Source organism: Astyanax mexicanus, chromosome 12, assembly GCF_023375975.1.
Source record: "Astyanax mexicanus isolate ESR-SI-001 chromosome 12, AstMex3_surface, whole genome shotgun sequence".
NCBI classification, from domain to species: domain Eukaryota; kingdom Metazoa; phylum Chordata; class Actinopteri; order Characiformes; family Acestrorhamphidae; genus Astyanax; species Astyanax mexicanus.
Window position 1 is genome coordinate 9,899,646 of NC_064419.1, and position 22,521 is coordinate 9,922,166.

At 36.2% G+C, this 22,521-nt stretch overlaps 1 protein-coding gene and 1 long non-coding RNA gene across 2 annotated transcripts in view; one reads left to right on the plus strand and one right to left on the minus strand.

Moving 5' to 3' along the window:
* Positions 1–22,521, minus strand: part of si:dkey-11f4.7 (piezo-type mechanosensitive ion channel component 2) — a 56,660-nt gene that overhangs the window by 21,598 nt on the left and 12,541 nt on the right. The window contains exons 5-26 of the mRNA XM_049485507.1: positions 22,069–22,225; positions 20,704–20,908; positions 20,329–20,542; positions 18,959–19,124; positions 14,915–15,016; positions 13,007–13,136; positions 12,700–12,866; positions 11,362–11,625; positions 10,581–10,695; positions 10,162–10,343; positions 9,872–10,020; positions 8,408–8,575; positions 8,094–8,135; positions 5,123–5,155; positions 4,920–5,023; positions 4,576–4,739; positions 4,020–4,196; positions 3,337–3,483; positions 2,838–3,038; positions 2,531–2,735; positions 1,002–1,103; positions 713–878 (exon numbers count right to left, since the gene is read on the minus strand). Coding sequence (XP_049341464.1) covers positions 713–878; positions 1,002–1,103; positions 2,531–2,735; positions 2,838–3,038; positions 3,337–3,483; positions 4,020–4,196; positions 4,576–4,739; positions 4,920–5,023; positions 5,123–5,155; positions 8,094–8,135; positions 8,408–8,575; positions 9,872–10,020; positions 10,162–10,343; positions 10,581–10,695; positions 11,362–11,625; positions 12,700–12,866; positions 13,007–13,136; positions 14,915–15,016; positions 18,959–19,124; positions 20,329–20,542; positions 20,704–20,908; positions 22,069–22,225 — 3,360 coding nt within the window. The remainder of the gene's footprint in view (positions 1–712; positions 879–1,001; positions 1,104–2,530; positions 2,736–2,837; positions 3,039–3,336; positions 3,484–4,019; positions 4,197–4,575; positions 4,740–4,919; positions 5,024–5,122; positions 5,156–8,093; positions 8,136–8,407; positions 8,576–9,871; positions 10,021–10,161; positions 10,344–10,580; positions 10,696–11,361; positions 11,626–12,699; positions 12,867–13,006; positions 13,137–14,914; positions 15,017–18,958; positions 19,125–20,328; positions 20,543–20,703; positions 20,909–22,068; positions 22,226–22,521) is intronic.
* Positions 13,625–14,109, plus strand: LOC125806037 (uncharacterized). The gene is made up of 2 exons (XR_007441359.1): positions 13,625–13,832; positions 14,062–14,109. It is a non-coding gene; the product is annotated as an uncharacterized LOC125806037 (long non-coding RNA).

Genomic DNA, 22,521 nt, shown 5'->3' on the forward strand with positions numbered 1-22,521 from the left:
ATGGGGCTGCTGCTATGTCTTCCTTCTAATTCAGCAGGTGACCTGTAAAGCTGAGATATGTAAACAAGACTGTAATTCTTAAAAAAAAGTCAGATGAGCCCTGGATGTTAATCTACACAGATTTTTCTCCTGAAAACAATTTATTTGGGTAAGTACAGCGCTTCCGTTTATTGACAGTAAGCATAGATTTCCAGATTTCCTCCAAGGCTTAATGCTTAATATTATCATTAGCAGAAAACTGCTAGCACTAGCCACGGTTAGCAGCTAATGCCGCCCTACAGCGCTACACTGAGGAACACTGAGGAGTGTTCTGGTAAGCCACGGCGATATCAGCCAGCGGTTTATTACAGGTAGCTTGTTTTAACACGGTAAAACTACAGGCCAATAATACTCTAATACCTCTAAATGCTAATGCTAATACTGCTCCAGCAGTGCTAGCCGGGGTTAGCAGCAGGCTACAGTCCGATAATACTCACCTCTGAATGACAAATGAGCTAGCGCTTAGTGTGGTTAGTGGCTAATGCTAATACTGCTGGAGAACTAAATTGAAACTCCTGTATAATGCTGTACTTTAGCACAGTATCTTTACTGATGGATTATAAAGCTCACTGATGATTTTTGGGAAAATTAAAGGGTTTTAAGGGCTCCTTTTGGTGCAAAAAATACAGTACATGATGCATGCACTGTATGTGAGCAGTGTATATGTACCTACCTGCAGTGTAGGAAGTTGCCAACTGAAGTGTACTGATTAAGGGACCGAGGGTCTAGGCTTCTACTAATCTCCACATTTTCTCCTGCCAAGAGTCTCACAGAGGCTTTATTTTCATCTTCAAACACCTGCCACTGCAGAGAGGCTGCCAGCAATAGCATGAAATCATCTACAAAATAAATGTAAAGAACAAAAAAAAATGAGACTGCAGAAATAAGACAGTAGAATGCGTAAGATTGATTTCTGAAATAATGTAACATATGTGAAAATGCAGGACATCAGCCAGACTCACAGAGGATGAAGGTGGGGTTCGGCTGCATGGCAAAGTCTGGCAGATATAGCCACTTTATCAGATTAGAGGAGAAAGCAGCAGTAGATTTCCTCCAGGGATAATCTGCAGAGCAGCGCATGCAACATGTTTATTGATCTACTAGAAAGCACAGAAATGCAATCTTCTCCAACAGAATTCAGTTTTAGTGTTTTTTTTTTAATAACTGCACGGACACTGAGACATTTCCAAGGTTGCAATCTGTGAAATAAGTTTTAAATCATTGCTCTGTAATTTCAGTGTTCTGTGAGTAGCACATTAATTGATTGCTAAAATGTTAGGAATAAGTGAGGTGCACTAAGCTAGATACTACACTTCCACAACACACACTCCAGCCACTGGGGGGATCTCTCTGCTTTAGAGATCATGAAGTGAAGTCTTCAAAGGAAGGCCTAAGGCAGGGGTCGGCAACAGCCAAAACATCTGGCCTTTTAGTTTGTTAGAACTATAATAAACAATAATAAAAAAATTAAATAAAAAAAATGCTTCTCTGTGGAGCTTTTGTTCATTCTTCCCTTGTCTCTCTGTCGCGCTCAGTGTGACTTCATTTTACATCTGTTCTGGTTTTTCCGCCTGTTCTTGGGCTCCCTATCTCCTAATAAGGGTGTTTTTTTCCCCAGCCGTGTCCCAATTCACTAGCCGGGGCAGCAGTAGTGTATTGGACCCCAATTGGACCCCAACCCTGAAGACATGGGTTCGATCCCATGTGAGAAGCGGTGTGTTTATTTATTTATTTTTTTCCTTTTCCTTCCCCCTTCTCTTTCCATTTACCCACTTTGAGATCAATTGTTCTGCAATTGCGTTCAACAACCTTCTGGGCTGGAGAGCTACTAGTCTACTAGTTTTTGAGCCATGCAAAGTGTACTTTTCCCGTTGTTACGATAACAAAGACAAAATGACATGCCCTAAATCAAGCTGCACAGTGCACAGTTGACAGCTCACCTATAGATTGCTCGGTACCACTTTAAAATAAGACTACCTTTATAAAGGGTTTATAACTGGCTTTACAACTAGTTCATTAATGGTTACTAATTAGGTTGTAAATGCCTTAAAAATCAATAATAATCAGTTATAACACATACGTAAAAAGGGCAACAATATAGATGGCTGTGGGTTCACTATTTGGCAAACAACAGCTCATTGTTGCCCTTTCTACATATGTGTTATAACTGATTATTAATGATTTTTTAAGGCATTTACAACCTAATTAGTAACTATTAATAAACTAATTGTAAACTATTTATAAACACTTTATAAAGGTAGTCTTAAAAGTGGTACCGATCGCTCAAATAGGGCTCATAGTCATTAGAGTCATTAGGCTAGGGACCCTAGCTAAAGACCTTAAATTCTTCTAGACAGCCTGTTTTGTAAAGGGGTGAGTATTAACACTGCAAAAAACAGATACTACACTCAAGTGAATAAATTTAGAAATCCTAAAAGCCTTTTTTAACATTTTTAAACATGGCTGGACTATTGAATAGTTTGTGACTTACCAACACAGAGCGCAGGAGGCAGGCCGATACAGAGAATGTACTGGAAAACCATTAAACTTGCTGTAAAGCAGCAATATTTTGGCCACACCTCCCCAATGGCCTTCCTGCGACGACGTGACAAAACCACGATCAAAGCAAAGGAGTGCAGGAGGGCGTAAAAGTCCATCCTCTGGCCAATGACATTCACCGCCACCACAAAAGACATCTGACCCAAGGAAACACAAAGTTCAGATGGGGTTCTTATTAAAATGTGATTTTTTTTTTACACACTGAAATTGTTTTAAGGCAGTATAAATATTTGTCGAACCTCCAGGCCGAATTTGTAAAAGAAATAATTGCAGAAGTATTTCAGGCATGGCAGCACTCCATGGTCCAGCTGCTGCCAGGTCACATTCTGGAAAATAACACCTTTTGGAGGGGGCTTTATATCATTATGGAGACAATGGAAGAGCTGGTGACGATGGACAGTGACGTCAAACACAAGGAGGCCCAATATGAAGAGATGTTTCTATAAACACATTTAAAGGGAAATGAAGGCATCAGTTCTTTAACTTATTCTTTATGAAAAGGTTATATTACAGTATTTACTTTAATCTAGAAAATACACTATACACTTGGGCTAAAGATATGTCTTTGTTAAATAAAAGATACAAGACATATCCACTAAATTTAAACAAAGCAATTATGTATTATTATTTCCAGACACAGGGAGTTGCTACAGTTGTATTTATATTCAACCAGCATTACACTAGCAGTCAGTTTATTTGATATAAACTATAAATTAATACAAATGAATGAAAAAGTACCCGTAGGCAGGGGAGGATTGCATCTTCACACTTTCTCAGACCCCCTACCCACAAAGATGGGTCAACCGGTTCCACATATAAAACTGACTTCTGCAGAAGCTCAGCCATGTTCCAACTGTACCAGTTTCCTTTAGAGATCAGCAAACCCTTTTAATAAAACATGTGACATGTTTTACCACATCTTATGAACACACAGACTATACACTGAAAATTGATACACTTGAATTATTGATATTGTTGATTGTTTAAAATGTAACTTAACAATTAAAGTCTGTTCTTAAAATGCTAAAGGAACAGATTTCACAGCAGTTAAAATAAAACAATAAATCAGTTGGGTAAACAAAACATTTTAAACAATATTTAAGTTTCAGCTGCAGCACATTCCCTTTTGTTTAAAAAAAAAAAAAACAAATTCAATTAAATTCAATTTTATTTATATAAAAAACAGGTCCTCGCCTCTTATGAGCAGCACCACAGAGATGCCAATTATTGTGGTGACACAGTGGCAAGGAAAAACTCCCTAACATTAAAAAGAAGAAACCTTGGAGGAACCCAAAATTGTTCTTCTAACAGCAAAATGTTTTAATCGTGTTAAAAACTGGGAAACATTCTTTTTTTACAGTGTATACTTGGATTAATCACATCAACTCTGAAAGAACCAACACAAAACGCAACATACTCACAGAGGTGCAGTTAAGGGAGTACTCGGGAGGTTTGATGAATTTCAGTTGATACATCATTTTACACACAACCATCACACACGCCCATACGGAGGACACAGTGGACGCCACTGGTCGCAAACTTGAGTACGGCACAGCAAATGTCCACAACACCAGAAACAGAAGGTTCATTAGAGAAACCTACAGAACACAAAGTATACATTTTCCTTTTGATGATGCGCATCCAAACCCTTTAGACTGTAATAGTAATCATTTTACATTTTAGAATAGTTTTAAAGTTATAATAATTATCTCTACTCAAGAACGTTTTTTTTAATCATTACAATCATTACAAAGTTTACCACAAGCTTGTGTGACTGTATTGCTTAGTGTTTCAAAATGTTTCTAAACACTAAAGGAGGTCTGTGACCATCAGTGTATTTCCGTTTCACCCTAGAAACCTAGGGTGACCAAACGTCCGTATTTCCCGTTCCAATGTATGTCCCGGGAAATACGGACGTTTGGTCACCCTAGGTTTCTCTAAGCATGCTCTGTTTGTGTGTGTGTGTGTGTTTCTGACCTCCTTCAAGCTGACCCAGATGATACCCGTAGCAACAAGTTTGAGGCTGTGGAGCTCCAATAATCTCCAGCAAAGTTCTTGACCTCTGCTCCACCACAGCAGAACCTGCAGCATTAACTCACAAACCCGATCCACCACCAGAAACCACTGGTTTACTGCTGGTTCTAAAACACACATGCATGAAACACTTAATGCAAAATAATAAAACATGTCTTCATCCGCATCAAGTCTAACCTCCACTTTTCCCACTCTGCAATAATCAATAATTCTGCATTAAAGAGAACCACTAGGTAGAAACTACTGTGATTTCATGTTTCTACCAGATCATCCACATAAATTCTTACCCTCCGCTTCTGTCTCTTGTTCCTGTTCACTGGCTGATGAGGGGTTTTGTACTGAGTTATCCATCAGATCTTCTCCCTCTCCACTCAGCTGCTCCTTTACCAGCCTATAACAGAGCACTAACACAAGTTATTTTATGGTATTACAAATATTACTGGTTAAGAATAATGCAATAAAGCAAAACTTAAAGCATATGTATAGTTACCGCTTTTTGAATTTCTCTATGTTTCCTTTTATCCTGTAATAAATAAATTTGAGATGAGTTTTAATCAAATGTGCATAACAGTTGCATAACCAGCCCAATGTGTTGTTAGAAAGTCCATATCTATGTATTACCATGCACACTGTGCTCAGATTTACACATTTAGGAATAAAAGACTTTTAGTTTTATAGTTAGAAGTATGAATGCCTCAATACCATTTTTGTAAACTTTTTTTAATAAGAAATCTACTTAGAATTAAGCATTAGGTTATAGTGTAGTTACATAATGTAACTACAATAGTAGTGTAGTGCAATGCAACAGAGTTTAAGAATTTCGAGTCACATTATTGACTTTATTTTTTTTTCTATTCCAAACAAGCATACTTTTTTATTCTGATTTTTTTGAACTACATTCTTTTATTATTCTTTAATATGTTGGTCATCATTAATTTAACAATGGTTTCTTTAATCTTTCCAGTCTTTAAACAACTTACTTCCCTCCACCCAACCCTTAACATTGAGCCATCAGTTAAAAAAAAATGACACTTAAAAATGATAAAATGATATACAATATAATTTAAAAAATGTATAATAATAATAATAATAATAATAATAATAATAATAATAATAATAAAAGAATATACATCACGTCTGCCTGTCATCTGGTTAAAGTATATATGTAAATAAAACCAAATTAAAGGCAAGGCAAGGCAAGGCAAGTTTATTTATATAGCACCTTTCATACACAACGGTCATTCAAAGTGCTTTACAAATTAGAAAATACACAGAGAAATCAAATAAAAAAATAAAAATAAAAAAAACATGTAAAAGATTAACAGTAAAAATGGAAATAAAAACTAAAATAAGAATAAAGCATGATTGATTAAAACATGATTAAAACAAAGATAATTAAATTAAAAACATGTAAAAGAACAACAAGGAATTAATAAGAATAAAGCATGAATAAAACATAATATAAAAGTGCCGTTACAGAATAAAAGTGGGCGGAGCTGCAGTGTTTTAAGCTGAGCTAAAGGCCTGTTCAAACATGTAGGTTTTCAGTCTGGATTTAAACATGTTTAGTGTTGGAGCTCTTCTAATGCTCTCTGTTAACTGGTTCCATTTAAGAGCAGCGTAGTAACTAAACGCTGCCTCTCCGTGTTTAGTTTTTACTTTAGGCAGCTCTAACTGAGCAGTTCCTGATGATCTGAGAGTTCTACTCGGCTCATACTGCTGGAGCACATCAGATAAATATGCTGGTCCTGCACCATTAACACATTTATAGACCAGTAACAGTACCTTAAAGTCTATTCTGTAACATACTGGTATCCAGTGTAGGGATTTAAGGATGGGGATGATGTGCTCCCTTCTTTTACTCCTAGTCAGAACTCTGGCTGCTGAATTCTGAATCAGCTGAAGCTGTTTGATGGTCTTTTTTGGGAGTCCAGTTAGGAGTCCATTACAGTAATCAATCCTACTAGAAATAAAGGCGTGGATAAGTTTCTTCTAGTCTGTGCCTCTCATTACTATTCCCAAATAAAATAATCTCTGTTTTATCTTTATTTAACTGCAGAAAGTTCTGTCCCATCCATTTATTTATCTGCTCAAGGCATTTACACAGTGAGTCAATGGGACCGAAATTGTTTGGGCAGAGGGCCATGTAGATCTGAGTGTCATCTGCATAGCTGTGGTAAGATATCCCATAGTCACGCATGATTTCACCCAGAGGAATCATATATAAATTAAATAAGAGTGGCCCAAGAATTGAACCCTGGGGTACACCACAGGTCACTGGCACAGTCTCAGAAACATTATTTTCCATTTCCACGAAGTATTTCCTTCCTTGAAGGTATGAACTGAACCATTTTAGGACAGTTCCAGAAATTCCAACCCGGTTCTCAAGTCTATCTATGAGAATGTTGTGGTCAATGGTGTCAAAAGCAGCACTGAGATCAAGCAGTAGTAGAATAGACATTTTTCCTGAGTCTGTGTTTAAGCGAATGTCATTGATAACCTTAATTAGCGCAGTCTCAGTACTATGATTGGGCCGGAAACCTGACTGAAATTGGTCTAGACAGTTATTTATGGACAGGAAGTGCATAACTTGCTTGAAGACAATTTTTTCAATTATTTTTCCAATGAATGGTAGATTAGAGATTGGTCTGTAATTGTTCAATAAGTTTGTATCTAAATTTTTCTTTTTTAAGAGAGGCTTCACAACGGCAGTTTTTAATGCATTTGGGAAAACACCTGACATGAGTGAGGTATTTACAATTTGAAGAATGTCTGCTGATATTGAGTAAAAAACATTCTTTAAAAACTTGGTTGGTAATGTATCAAGACTGCAGGTGGATGATTTGAGGTGACTCACTGTATCAATTAAAACTTCTTCATTAATAGTGCTAAACTGGCACATGTTGACTATGATGCTTTTGCATGGTTTTGGAGAGCACATGGGCTCCTTGGTGGATAGAGATGTACTGATGGCTAAAGTAAGTTAAAAGTGTACATTCTTATTTGGTAAATGCTAGATTGAATTATTTAGGAGATCTGGTCTTGATTCTAGAAATATAATAAAATAATGGTATGATGTTTTGATTAAAAAGTCTTTCAATCAATAAGCAAGAAAAAAGTTCATTAATCCACAGATTCAAAGAAAGACAATTAACTATTTTTCAGTGTCTGACAATTTAACATTTTGCATGTAATAAGCAGAGTTTAAGCAGAGGGTTTACGGTTAACTGCTGAGCTGCCGGGGTTTTAGACGGTTGAGTTCTCTCTCTTTCTCTTATTTGCTTGCTCGCTTTTTTTTAAGTGATGAAGTTGTCTTTTTGTTAGTGTAGCAATGTGCACTAGGTATCGAAAGTTGGTATCCAGGCTTATTTTATATTTTATACACACACACACACACACACACTTGGCATCCTCTCAGTATATATACACGCATGAACTGGATTACTGCTGAAGAAACTTACGTGTCTGATAACATATTCAGTGTGACTCTCAGTTCTTCCTCTCTAGATTAAAAGAAGAACAGAATCAAGACATGAAATAAGCTTAAACAAACAGGCAACTATACAACAAATAAAGACTATGAAACCAACAAAGCACTAGCTTGAAAAGCAAGAACTACAGAGCTACAGAGAGCATGACTGTGAACACAATAATAAAGATATGATAACACAGGAACATAAAGAACCAAGTAAATAAGAAACACAACAAACATGGACTCTAACACATGTAAGTGTAACAGTGGGAGGCAGAAGTTTCTGGGGTGTGACTGACAAACCTGGTTAACGCATTACGCACAGGTACGTTCTGTAGGTCTGTCAGAGTGAGAAAGTCACTGTTGAAGTAGTGCAGCTGTAGGATGCAGGCCAGAAGAAAGGCAGCAGGAAGTAATATCTGTGCAAATAACTCCACCATGTCAAACTGCTCTAGCCCCAGATCCCGCAGCCTGACAGAAACACAAAAATGATACCAAATTACAACTTTAAAGTAATCTATCTTTAACAACACTTTACTTTCTAGGCTATCTTTACATCCACGTATCTATCAATACTGTCCTGCACTGTTAAAATTTACTGTGTTAGAATAGTCAGTAGTAATTGGGAGCAATGAGCATCTACCAGAGAGAGTATGGCCAATTGTGCTCTTCTGGCTCTGGCTGCTGATGGTTATGTATGTATGTATGTATGTATGTATGTATGGATGGATGGATATAATAGTAAAAAACAGTATACCAATACCCAAAAAGTACAGAAGGAGAGGTATTGCACATAGGTATTACATGGCCTAAGATTTGATCTTACAAATCCTTAGGCCATGGATTAATAGTCTTGGTGTGCTGAACCACTCCAACCCTTTACAGAGTTTTCTAACTCTAATAGACACAAAACTCTTAATTTGCATAGTTGTATTACTTAATTGCCTAATGGTTTTTGCTAGCTCTTCCACGTTCTCTGCTGAGTCATGTACACTCATGGATATCTGCTTAATGGCATTAGAAGTCTTTACTTGCTTCCTCCATGAGGCGCTTTTAGTTTTACACATTCTACATATACGTGAGTCAGATATGGTTAAAACATTAAGCACTTAGAGCCGAGGGGATGAAATTAATAAATATATTTTTAATTGTACTTCCTATCATCACCATAAAAAGAGCTAAACATTTTTGGATAGTGTTGCTATAGTGTTGGTAGTGCTTTTGGATAATGTTACAGTTGATAATCTTAAAATGTTCAATCTGTCAAGTTTTCTTGATGTTCTTAGAACATAATAACGCTGCTGCAACATCACTTCTGTCACACGTTGTCAGAACGTTCCTCAAACCTTTTTTCAATCCCACATTTTACACAATTTAGCACAATTTCTTACTGCGCAGCATAGCAGCATGTAGCACAGCACGCTCAGAAGAAAAGCACAGTGACTCAGCTCTGATAAATCAGCTAACAGATGTCTTGCGCTGACCAATATAACCTTGGAAGTGATGTGGAGAGAGAGCGCCATCTATCCACCCAGAGAGAGCATGGTCAATTGTGCTCTCTCGGACTCTGGCTGCTGATAGCTAGCTGCATGACCAGGATTTGAATCAGTGATATTCTAATCAGAGTGACGGCGCATTTATCCGCTGGACCACTCAGAACTGTAGTTTCTGGAACCTTTTACTGTAAAGACATTGCTAAACATTCTTATAATGTTCTCTGTTAGCTGGGTACGAGGTTCATGGAGATATCTCGTTTGCTATACTCACCCCTCTTCTGACATCCCTATAATTTGACGAAACAGGCCTGATACAGTCTTAAACTGGTACATGTAAATCAGGATCAATACCAGCATGGAATAACCAACCACCACGGCCCAGAAATACTTTAGAACACGACGCCACACTCCATAATTCACCTGGAAAGGAAAGGGCTGATTAGTGTTATGTTGAAAAAATACAATGACAAAAAAGTGACTTTTCTAAGAAGTTGTGTAATATTAGTTTAATTAGTAGGCTTTTAAAAATGAGGGTATGGAGAAAGAGACATTTAATGTCACCTGGTAGAGCACAGTGCAGAAGAGGAAAAGGCAGATGTAAAGAATTTTGTAGACGACTACTTTCCCAGAGAAGCTGATGATGAAGAACATTGAGCAGCAGCAGAAGATCCAGTACTTTACAAGAGTTCCTTTAATGAACGCTCCTAATATATTCACCAACCTGGACGACTCGCTTGCATCTGCTACACACACACACATATATATATATTGAGAAAATCAGTGTATGTTTAACTTTTGTAGAATCTCTTAGTGTAAAGGAATAATTGACTTGTAGAAATACACTATATAGAGACAAAAGTTTTTGGACACCTGGGTGCAACTTAAAGTAGCTAAATGGTGCATCCAAAAACATTGGATATATATTGAAATGTGTTAATAATGCATCCACAATTTACTACAAACAAGATTTTTAGATATACTTTTAGTTTTGACCTCCTCGAGACTCTCAAGACTCTGCTCTTTCTGCTGTTGCTCTTCTTGTTTTTCAATCAGCTGTTGTTTCAGCAACATCCAGAAATTAAATGCATAAATCATCTGGAAATAAAACAAACAGAGAACATAAAGCCAATTTTAATCATCAGTAGAACAATTTAGGACAAGGGATGCAAAGTACAATACACAGGTAAGACAATATACAATATAATGTACGTACAATATACTATATAATGTAGTTCCACTGCAAATCATTAGATGGAAGTTCTTCATTAACAAACATTGTTTAATTCAACATGTGTAAAATGTGTAATATAGTTTACCAAATCCTGATATTATTTGTATTATTATTATTAACTCATTGTTATTAACCTGTGTCACTTGATATAGAATAATTTTTTTGTCTTTGTTTTCTCCAATTTCTCCAACCACATAATCACTCATTCAGTTAGAAACAAACATGGTTAGAGAAGTGATTCTGTTTAAGCAGTAATGTAATCCTTTCTTACTTAATTTAGTAGGTAATTTCTTTCTTATTCACTGGAACATTACTATATATATCAGAGGTATAGATATGAAAGTTCCTATTTTTGTTTATTATCTTTCATAGACATATTCAGCATGAAGCAATTGGTCTTGGCTGTGGATACAAAAGATACTAATGAAATATGAATATTCTTTTTTGCTTTTTTAAGTGGCACAAAACGAAAAAAGTTCTTGTTTTCTTCCAGTTAATTTTCATCAGCTATTACTTGGTCTGCTACTTACCTTTGCTCCGAGGTGCAGACAGGGTGTTTTATAGCCAAAGAGATCGAAGTCAATAAGGACCGTCACAGGAAGAGTAGGAAAAAGCTCATCATGATGTAGACGCAGAACACTAATAAACCCGGCCACCAGCAGCAGGGTACAGTAGACAGCCAGAAACGGAGCACTGATCATGGTGTACTGCCGCCGGCGCTTCGACATCCAGATCACACAAGACCAAACCAACATGACAAAAGTGAGCCATGAATTGTAAGTGATACTCCATACCTGCAAACAGAAAGAATTATTAAATAAATAAATTAATTCAATATACACTATTTAAAATGTTTAAATGTATCAAAACCAACTTCATTTTCATAATTTAAAATAAATAATGTCAATAACAAGACAAACATAAAACTTATCTTTTAACATGCATACATTAATACACATACCACATTTTACATACTATAAGGCACACTGTATTATAAGGGATAATATAAATGAAAGTCTATTTTCTGGTTTTCATACATAAGGCACACTGGACTATAAAGCGCATTTTAAGTGACACTAGTAAGAAACAAGGGTGTTGCCATGTTTATCTTCTAATTCAGCAAAGTCAAATGAGCACTGAATGTTAATCTACAAAGATTTCCCTCCTAAAAACTGTTTATTTGGGTGAGTAAAGCGCTTCCATTTATTTAAAGTAAGCTTAGATAGTCAATATTTTCAACACGCGATTAGCAGCCACACTGCACTGCTACACTGAGAATCCCTGAGTGTTCTGGTAAGCCAAGGCACTATTAGCTAGCAATTTGTCCAAAGTACTTTGTTTTAACATGATAAACACACAGACTACAGTCAAATATACTTGTTTATAAATGGCGAAAGGGCTAGCGCAGCAGTTAGCAGCTAATGCTAATACTGCTCCAGCCTTGGAGCTGGAGAAACTTCACTGACACTTCTTTATAACGCTGTACTTTAGCAGAGTGACTTTACTGCTCCTTACAACGCACTGACGAAACATTCATTTAGCTTCACCTTCAATGGTAAACAATCTTATGCTATTTCCTAATCAGCAATTTCAGAAAAAAAATTAAAATGTCATTGCCATTTGTTTACAACATTCATTTTTATTTGAGTCAATTTAAACAAATATAAAATAATAAATACAAATTGACGTTTATTGTTTATCTTTGTCTTTGTTTTCTTTCTCTATTTGAACACTACTAAAAGACTTAACCTGCTGATGTAATGAAATTAAGGCATTTCTGTGGCACTCGTCATCTTCTATACAAAACAAAAGCCTGCAATAGACACACCCACACACAATCACACAAACAACCATGCAGGGAGTGTTACCATCATGATGATGAGGGCGCTAACGTAACTCTGTCTCATGATGGACTGACCAAGCAGAGTAAAGGCACTGGGCTCAGAGGAGGACAAGGGTTCCACATCGTCCAGAGTATCATCTTCTCTATCACAGCTCGGTTCTTCTGCATCCACGAGCGTATGTGTCTGAACACCTGAGCACAAGCACACACAGCACGTACTGCCCTCTTTACTTCACTGCTGCTGTCCATTCTGTTACCATCGGGTTTCAACAGGTTTAAAATAAATAATAAGAGACTAAATAATAAAACAATCAGAGACTTAAAAAAGGTACCATAATTGTAGTCTTCTTGGGAATACGGTGGCAGGATAAGGCAGTGTGGGAAGCCATCTTCAGAGAGCAGTGAGTTTAACCCAGATGAATTGTGGTCATGCCATGTGTTGTTCATCATCAAAACAATAGGCTGGAAGACATGAAAACACTTTGTTTGTGAATGTGTAAACACTTGTGTGCAGTTTCTCCAGTCAAAATCTCTGTTACTGTGTATATACAATTAAAAAATTGAATACACCATAAATTCAGTGTTTTTTGTTAATTATTTTCATTGTGAATTAATACTAATTATTTAGTTAACAAAAAAGTGTTAAACAAACCAGAATATGTTTTATATTTCAGATTTTCTATAGTAGGCACATCTTGGCTGGATTTTCTCAGTTAGCTATTTGAGGTAGAGTCACATAGAATCACTTTCAGTTAACAGCTGTACTGAAATTGTCGAGAGTTAATTTCCTGAATTTCATGCTTCTTAATGTGTTAGAGTATTAGTTCTAAAGTTGTGAAGAGGTAGAGTTGGTATACAGTGTGTGTTGCTTAATGCATCAAGTTAACTTTTTACTTCATTTAGATATTTATTAAATACAATTTTTATTTATTTTATTTTTTTTTGTAAAAAGCAAAGAAGGTGTATAAGACCATTAACTTTACTTTTTATAGTGTTTTTTGGAAGAAATTTGTGTTATTTTTTCTAGTTATTTATTGTATGATGTCACTTCCTGTTTGGGTCACTTCCGGGGGATTTCAGGAGCTGCTGTTTTGCTTGTCAGGAGGCTAGTCAAGCTCATCCACCTCCATCCTAGGCACATTTCAATGAGGCAATGCCGTAAGTTCATCTAACAAAATGCTTGTGTTATAGTTCAGCTACCCGTGTTGATATGGTTAGGAATTATGTTTGTTAATTTAGTTAAAAATGCATTGAGCTGTGTGAGAAGCTAACCGCATGGTTACTGCTAGTCAGAGTACAGGACAGCTTTGTACACACATTGTTGCTTCCAACTACAATGTAATGTATAATTAAGACAGAACATGTGTTTTGTGTTGTTTGTTTACAGTTTTCACCTCAATGTTAATGAGGAAGAGTGAGTAAATGGTCAAGCTTACTGCGACTCTGTCTTCATTGGCTCTGGTTTAACTTGGTGTTTAGTCAGAGTTGCAGCACTCTGCACGAGAACACTATACAGTGAATAGCAACATTTAGTCAACATTTGAGTAATGTTCTAATTCATATTATGGCAAGAACTACTCCACTAAATAAAGAAGTTCAAGAACTTCAAAAACTATCCCCAAGGGCAGTCACAAAAAATACCATTAAAAACATTACAATGATAAAACTGGCACTTATCAGGACCATCCCAAGGACCCACCCAGGAAAGGAAGAGAAAGAGTTAGCTCTGTTGCACAGGATAAGTTCATCAAAGTTACCAGCCGCAAGTAACCAGAACCCTAGATTTGGTTTGTTTAACACTTAAGTTACTGTTACTGTTCATGTGTTCCTTTGACCACATTGCAAAATTTTGCATCAGAAATATTTATTTTGCAGACAATGCAGAGTACCCAAATGTTTGCATGGAGCCTTTTTCTAGCATTATTAAATAAATGTGTTCTTATCATTTACTTTGGAAACCAATCATCTCTTACTTATATGTTCACAGTAACAGTGAAAAGTGTCTAAAAAAAGAAAACTGTCTCAACATGCTAACAATATTTTTTTTTATTTGTTGTATAAAATGACAAAGTTGTACAAAGTTTCTCTGCTAAAAGTAATTATGTATGAATATAGTATGTTTGAACATTTAGATGATAGAAGATTGATACGAGCAGTTTCCTGTTGCTTCTAATCAATCAGCTGAAGTGGGCAAACCATACAGTGCCTCTGTGTGTGTGTGCTTGTGGGTTGTATATCACCTCTGTCCTTCTAGGTGTGAAGACATCACCATCCACAATCTTTGAGAAACTGGGTGGGATGTTAGATTCTCCTGCAAGACTCTTAGCATCTCCTAGGACATCCTAGGACAACATTCAGATCACAAGACCTCGAACATCACAGTCACTCACTTCAGTTTTTAAACAGTGCATTTTATCTGACAACAAAATTCATAATAAAATATTGACCAGAATAATTTTCATAAAGTATGCATTAATAATTGTACATTAAATAAAACACTTTAAATTAATTATAGTTTGACTAAAAAAAACTAAACTCATTGCAATAGCAAACAATTATGCACACCAGCAGTCATTGTTTTAAAAAGGCCAGATTATATAATAGACATTTTTCAATTTGCAACAAATGAATAGTTGAGATCTCACATCACTAGTGAAAATGCTTTCCTTTATGATGTAATGAGGTGTTGTACAGTGCAAATAATTAAACAGCAATCTGAGTGAAAAAAAAGAATATTATAGTATTTGGCATGCTCCCCTTTTGCTTTAAAGTTACAGTTTGTAATTTGGCGGTTGGAGATTTGGAGACCCCTCTAGTGTGAAGGTGTAATTGCACAAAACATGAGGAAGAGTACTTTTAATGCAGGTTAATGAAAATACATTGCTGTGTTTTTGAGTACTGTATTTAATGGACTACAGGACGCACTGTATTATAAGGCGTACTATGAATGAATGTCTATTTTCTGGTCTATTTTCATACATAAGGCATACTGGATTATAAAGGGGTGGTTAGCAGCAGCAGCACTTGCCGCAGTTAGCAGCAGCACTAGCCGTGATTAGCAGCACTTAGCCACTTGACAACGCTACACTGAGGATCCCTGATTTTTACAGTAAGCCAAGGTACTATTAGCTAGCGTTTCATCCTATGTAGCTTCTTTTAACATGGTAAACACACAGACTATAGTTCAATATACTTACCTCTGAACGGCAAAACAGCTAGTACTCCGGTTATCAGCTAATGCTAATACTACTCCATCTCCGGTACTGAAAAACTAAACTAAAAATCCTGTATAATGCTGCACTTCAACGTAGTGCCTTTACTGCTTCTTACAACCTGAATAGTAAAATTCATACATAAGGTGCATTGAATAAAAAGGCACACTGACAATTTTTGAGAAAATTAAAGGATATTAGGTGCCCCTTATAGTGCAAGAAAAATGATTTATTGTTTTGTTCATTTTGGTCATTGGAGCACTGTCAAAACTGTAAGGTACAATTACATTCAACACACTTAACAAAAAATGCATTAGATGTTTCAGGGCACAGACACCATTAATTACAATATTTATATAAATATAAATATAGAAAACTAAGCAACCGATACTGTAAATGGGAAATTTCATCAACTGCTCAAAAACTGTGTATAATTCAATTGTTAAGATTCATTGTTCTTCAGTGTAAAATATTCTACTCAAGAAAAACATACTGTGTCAGTGTTATTATCAGAACATTATTACCCTAAATTACACTCCAAAACTAGAAAACAGTGATGATGTGCTTCCTTTAACTTTTGTTCAACAAACTGTTAAATTCGCTGCCACAGACTGTGCAGTAGAGACCAGACGCAGCCAGACTTGCCTGTTCATTTGTAAAACCCAACAAGTCAACTACTCTACGTAATGAAAAGAAAGCTCTGTTAAACACTTTAGTTCAAGGTGAAACATTGATTTCTGGGGGAATTAAAAAATATGCCAATCTTAGGCCAGGAAAAACTGATGGAATTAAACACTGGAGATGGAAAGAGAGTTTAGAGGAGAAAATATTGAAATTATGTGGATGGGAGAAGCTACACATTATACTGCAACCAGCCAGCAGAGGCGCTAGACCTGTGGTGGCTTCCTAATTTTTTTTGCAAGACATTGCACTGTCCATGTTCTCTACAGTTATTGGTCATATTTCACTGCCTTAAGCACTGCTTTGTTGTAGTTGTAAAGAGGTTCTGGCATAAAACATATTTAAAAAATCCACTCATGATGAAGAAGTACATGCAGGGTGCTGTAAGACAAAAATCATTTCCCCAATGATTTTAACACTATTTATGTGTTAGACGTCTCAGCCCCTGGGTTTTATCACCACCATTATAGAGAAATCTGTTTTGAAAGTCTTTCTATAATGCACCACCTCATATCAAACCACTCTGAATGATGGGACGTACAGCTTAACAGCTGAATAATGCATAAACTTTGAAATTAAACTCTCCTTTAATGACAGCATGCATTTGCGCTGGCAAGGACCCTTCAAGCTTGTGCAAGAAGCCCCTGATGTGTACATCAGCTCCAAATGAGAGTAATCTCAGCACATGCTTTAACAGAAGAGATGTGAGAAAAAAATTGTAAATAGTTCTTAACATCATAAAAATATTTTTTTTTCTTTCAAATAATTAAATTAAGACTGAATGTTTGAACATTCATAAAATGCACCACCTGTTTTATAGATCATAATATCAGTTTCCTGATATTATGGGGTAATTATTGCAGCTGTAATATATTCAGGAAATCATGAATGAGGATTACCAGTGTTTTTTACACGGTATGTTCTGATCCAATCATGTGATCGAAAATCAGGGCTGATCACATATTTTTCAAAGGATCGGAATTGGGTGGAAAAGATCTAGATCACTGATTCATCAAAAATGTAACATTACATTGTTACTGTTATAGCAAAACTGCACTCTGGACTTCATGTTGCTGCTACCTGCCTACTCTCCATATTTATTTTTTTGTGTATTTATCTTTATCTATTTTGTTGTATTCTATTTTTGTTGTGTTCTTCAATTTTGTTATCTTATTTTATCTATATTTTCTATTTTAACAACAGCACAATATTGTTCCACCTCATGTACCACATGTGATGCGAATGACAATAAAATCTCCTTGAATCCTTGAATCCTTACTCCATGAGTTCAATATAGACTCTGCTGCACTCACACAGGGAGAGTGCCCATGCTGCGCTCACAATGGAATTCCCATGCTGCGACGGACACACAATCATACACTATTTCCTCTTTTTAAGGTGGAAATGCAATATATTTACCTAAATAGCATTTATTTTCTTCCTTAAAGTTTTTATTGAAACTTAGTAAAAATCATCATAAATTCCCTGAGATAGAATAATACAGCAAAAAGTCTAGTCTAAATCTAGTCCACTAGGCCTTACACACTAATACACTAAATACACTACACAACATTACTGTCTGTAACTATCAGTGACGACCTAATTAGTATTAATCACAGAACTGTGGTGTGTGACATTTTTTGCTTTGTGTATTAAAGAAAAGGTGCATATTTACATGGAAATCATTTATACGGCTATTTAGTACTCTATTTTTTTTTTCTAAAAAATGGCTGTTTTAATTTGTTCAACAAGTAAAATATCCTAATAATTATAAAAACCTTTAGGGGACTATTCGGATGTTTTTTTTTTGTTTGTTTTTTTTGCTTATTTTACTGCATTGCCAAAGTATCGTATAGAGACTCGGTATTGGCAGATACTCAAAATCAAATGACTCGGGACAGCCCTATTTTTTTTCTGTTACTTTTTATATTCCAGTTACAGTACTTGCACTGTCTTTCTCCTCATGTCTAAGTGTTTTATATTTTTTCAATTATTCTGTCAAAAAATATATTCCTCATAAATGAACTTTCTTAAACATTCTAAAACAGCTTGTTGCCATTATTTCTTACACAACTGCCTTGTGTACCACATTTCAAGCTCTAGGTCAACAACATAGACCTTCATTCTGACATGTTCGTCATGGTCATACCACTTCTCCAGTCTGAGGTCAAAAGGGCTAACTAGCATCAGCACAACATGATCTTATGATGATCTTGTGGTCAGTGCAATGCAATTGATCCCATGTGCTCATCTATAATTGAACAATGTTTATAGTGTCATGCTTTTAACTCTGAGAGTCTATGGTTTATACATAAATATTCTTGTCTATTCCATCTTCGTGTTTTGCCTGTAAGTGTTCTTTAGGGTGTCAGTTTTGCATAACATAAGTACCTCTTCTACTGCAGGAGCCCATTTTTGAAGAAGAGCCACCAGTGTGTAGTAGAGCACCAGCAACATCAGAGGGTTGACTATCATAGGCCAGCTCACGTCTGCCTGCAGGCCAAGGCTGTGCGGCTCTGAGGCATTTGTGTGGATGAATGCAGTCATACCAAAGAGCCTGAAAAAGAAACAGACAGAAAAAAAGAGAACAATGATAAAACTGTTACCGTCTACAAGAAAAAAAATGGAATCAAAAAGAAATATCATGTTGCGTATACAATGTGATAAGCAGTATGAAACTGTTCATTATACAGTAGTGATGCTGTAAAAAGTACATACATTTTCTATGCTAATATCTAAAGCTGAGCCACTTTTAATTAGCACTAAACCTACAATTTTTTTAGTAAGACATGTATTTTAAAATTCTTAAAACAATATGAAGCACACTGGACAAAACATAGGGTAGGACAAATAAGAGACTATCAATGTTTAAAATATTTTAATATTTATTACAAATAGGGCTGCATGATATTGGAAAAATGTTATATTGCAAATGTTCAAGGCAAGGCTTATGACATCACCAGCCCCGCCCACACCCGCACGCTGTCTCACATCCGGACCAATGAAGAGCTGAGTCAGTGCCAAGCACTGAAAACCCAAGGAAAACAACAAAACAACAGTAATCTGCCCTTTAATCAGGCATTTAAATGGCTTTTTAAAAGGTAAACATAAGCGTTTTTTCTGGGATTAAAAACGTGAATTCAGCTGTAACTGGAAATATCTGCGCAAAACTGTGCTGGACTGAGGTGCACAGCTTTCGACACATGCGTTTTTACAAGGACATGCCCAATCATGTGGATGGAGGCCATGCGGTTACCTCGTGTTTACTTTCACTTTTAATGGAAGCCATTCTGGAGCATTTCTATTGTGAAGGACATCTGTCAGTTTAACATTAAAATGTGTAAACTCAAAAATGGACATACAGCCATATAGATATGTTGAAGGTAAAAAGTGAAATAAATTGAGTTTCCACACTGTGTAAATTTAACTAAATAATAAAGAAAACAAAAATCCATTCACGACCAGATATACCACCAAAATCATCCCTATCAGAAAAACATCACTAAATGTGTTTGGAATAACTTGGCAGGTAAAAACTTCCTTTTTCTAAACTTCTAAAACTGAACTTATTTTTTTCTGCAGAAAATTACTAAAAGCAATTTGCTCATTGGAATAAAAATTAACTATGGATTAAACTATTTTTATGGATACTGCTAGTACAAAATGAAAATGAACAGTATCACATGACAGTAGTATCAGTACATACTCGACAGCAGTAAGAGAGTCCTGCAACAACTCAAAAAAGGCAGCTACTATGTTACCTGGCATAAATGTCCTGAGGAGGAACCAGTTGCTGGAACAGAGGCAGCTGATAGAGGTAGAGGACTATGATGTGTCCACCACTGAATATAGTCATCATAAGACACAGGGTGCTGAAAAGTAGTAGATCAATAGAGTGACCCAACACCCAGCACCACACGAGGCTCAGGAACGCCCCGAAATACAATGCTGAGGTCAAGGAGGGTAGAGCTATTCCTGCGAAAATACACATGCATTAGATTGTGCTAAGGGACAGCAAATAATATGGCTGTTGCTTGTTTATAAAGAGCAAGGAGCAAGGATCTGGTTAAATGGTTAAATGCTTGGAATTTGTACTAATAAAAACTAATTAAAATGCAGAATTGATGCCAGTTTACCTGCCAGCCCCAGTAGTATGGTCACCACTACTTTTCCAGCAGTGTTCATTACAGTAGAGAGGAGAAGTCTTAAACCAGCTGCAAAAACAATTAGCTTCTGCACAAACTGTGGAGGACCTGTTGCTGGTGCTTTGCTCTCCTCAGTAGTATCAGAAAAGGATTCCTCACTCTCGTCCTCGTACTCTGAATCAGATGTTTCACCATCCTGAATAAACAAATAAAGATGTGAGAGGTATAAACACTGACAAACAAAGGCTGTTTGATAAGATAAGCATGTTAAATATATATAGAATGTTTCCATAAAACAATACATAAAATGTGTTTATGGTTGGTGCTCTCATAGGTTATGATGTTCTAGCTGAAGCAAAGCACAAAAGAATTCTGAAAGTTGTGTTGCTTTTTTTGAATGGTGGTTGCGGTGTAAGATGAGCCACCAATGCATTTGCCTTAACAATTAATGAGAAAATGACTTAATGATCCATTCTTCACTATGTAAGTGAGTGAGTCAGTGAATAAGTGAGTGAATGAGTCAATGAGTGATTTAGTAAGTGAGTGAGTGAGTAAGTGAGTGAGTGAATGAATGAGTGAGTAATAAGTGAGTGAGTGAATGAATGAGTGAGTGATAAGTGAGTGAGTAAGTAAGTGAATGAGTGAGTCAGTGAATGAGTGAGTCAGTGACTAAATGAATAAGGGGGGAGTGAGTGAGTGTGTTAGTGAGTGAGTGCATGAGTGAGTGAGTAAGTAAGTGAATAAGTAAGTGAATGAGTAAGTAAATTACTCAGTGAGTGAGTGAGTGAATGAGTAAGTAAGTGAAGAATTGAGTGAGTGAATGAGTGAGTGCGTTAGTGAGTGAGTGAGTAAGTAAGTGAATGAGTATGTGAGTGAGTGAGTGAGTGAGTGAATAAGTGAGTGATTGAGTGAGTAAGTGAATGAGTGTGTGAATGAGTGAGTGAGTAAGTGAGTGAATGAGTGAGTGAATTAGTGAGTGAGTGTGTGTGTGAGTGAATGAGTAAGTGAGTGAGTGTGTGTGTGAGTGAATGAGTCTCTGAGTTAGTGAATGAATGAGTGAGTAAGTGAGTCAGTGAGTCAGTGAGTGAGTAAGTGAATGAGTAAGTAAGTGAGTGAATGAGTGATTGATTGAATAAGTATGTGAATGAGCGACTGAATAAGTAAATAAATAAGTGAGTGAGTGAGTAAGTGAATGAGTAAGTAAGTGAGTGAATGAGTGATTGATTGAATAAGTATGTGAATGAGTGACTGAATAAGTAAATAAATAAGTGAGTGAGTGAATTAGTGGGTGAGTGAATGAGTGAATTAGTTAGTGAATGAATGAGTCAGTGAGTAAGGATTAGGTTTGTGTTGTACCTCAGTGTCGGAGAGCTGAAGGGTCTGCTCCTGTTCTTTAATAGGAGGTGGCCGCAACAGCTTGGCAAACAAACGCCGGATGAAAAGCGCAAACACGAACAGACCAAAATCTGGCAGCAGGAGGCGAAATATATTCCCAGCATCCACATCACTAAACCTAAAAATGTTATAAAAAAGAACATTTTTCTATCAATAAACAACAAAACTCCTAAAATAAATAATGTAAAATGAAAAATAACGAAATGTAACGAAAGAATACAAAATACAAATATGAGCTAAATATATTTTTCTGTTTACTTAGCCAGTATTAGCCATATTTATTATATGATTAGTATATAACCAAGTCAATCTAAAGTAATCTAAATCCATATTCTTTTGTTGGCAGGACAGACTTATAAAATAACTTGTACTCGCAGCTTCTCTAAATTAATCATGGGTGTGTTTCAGGAGTAA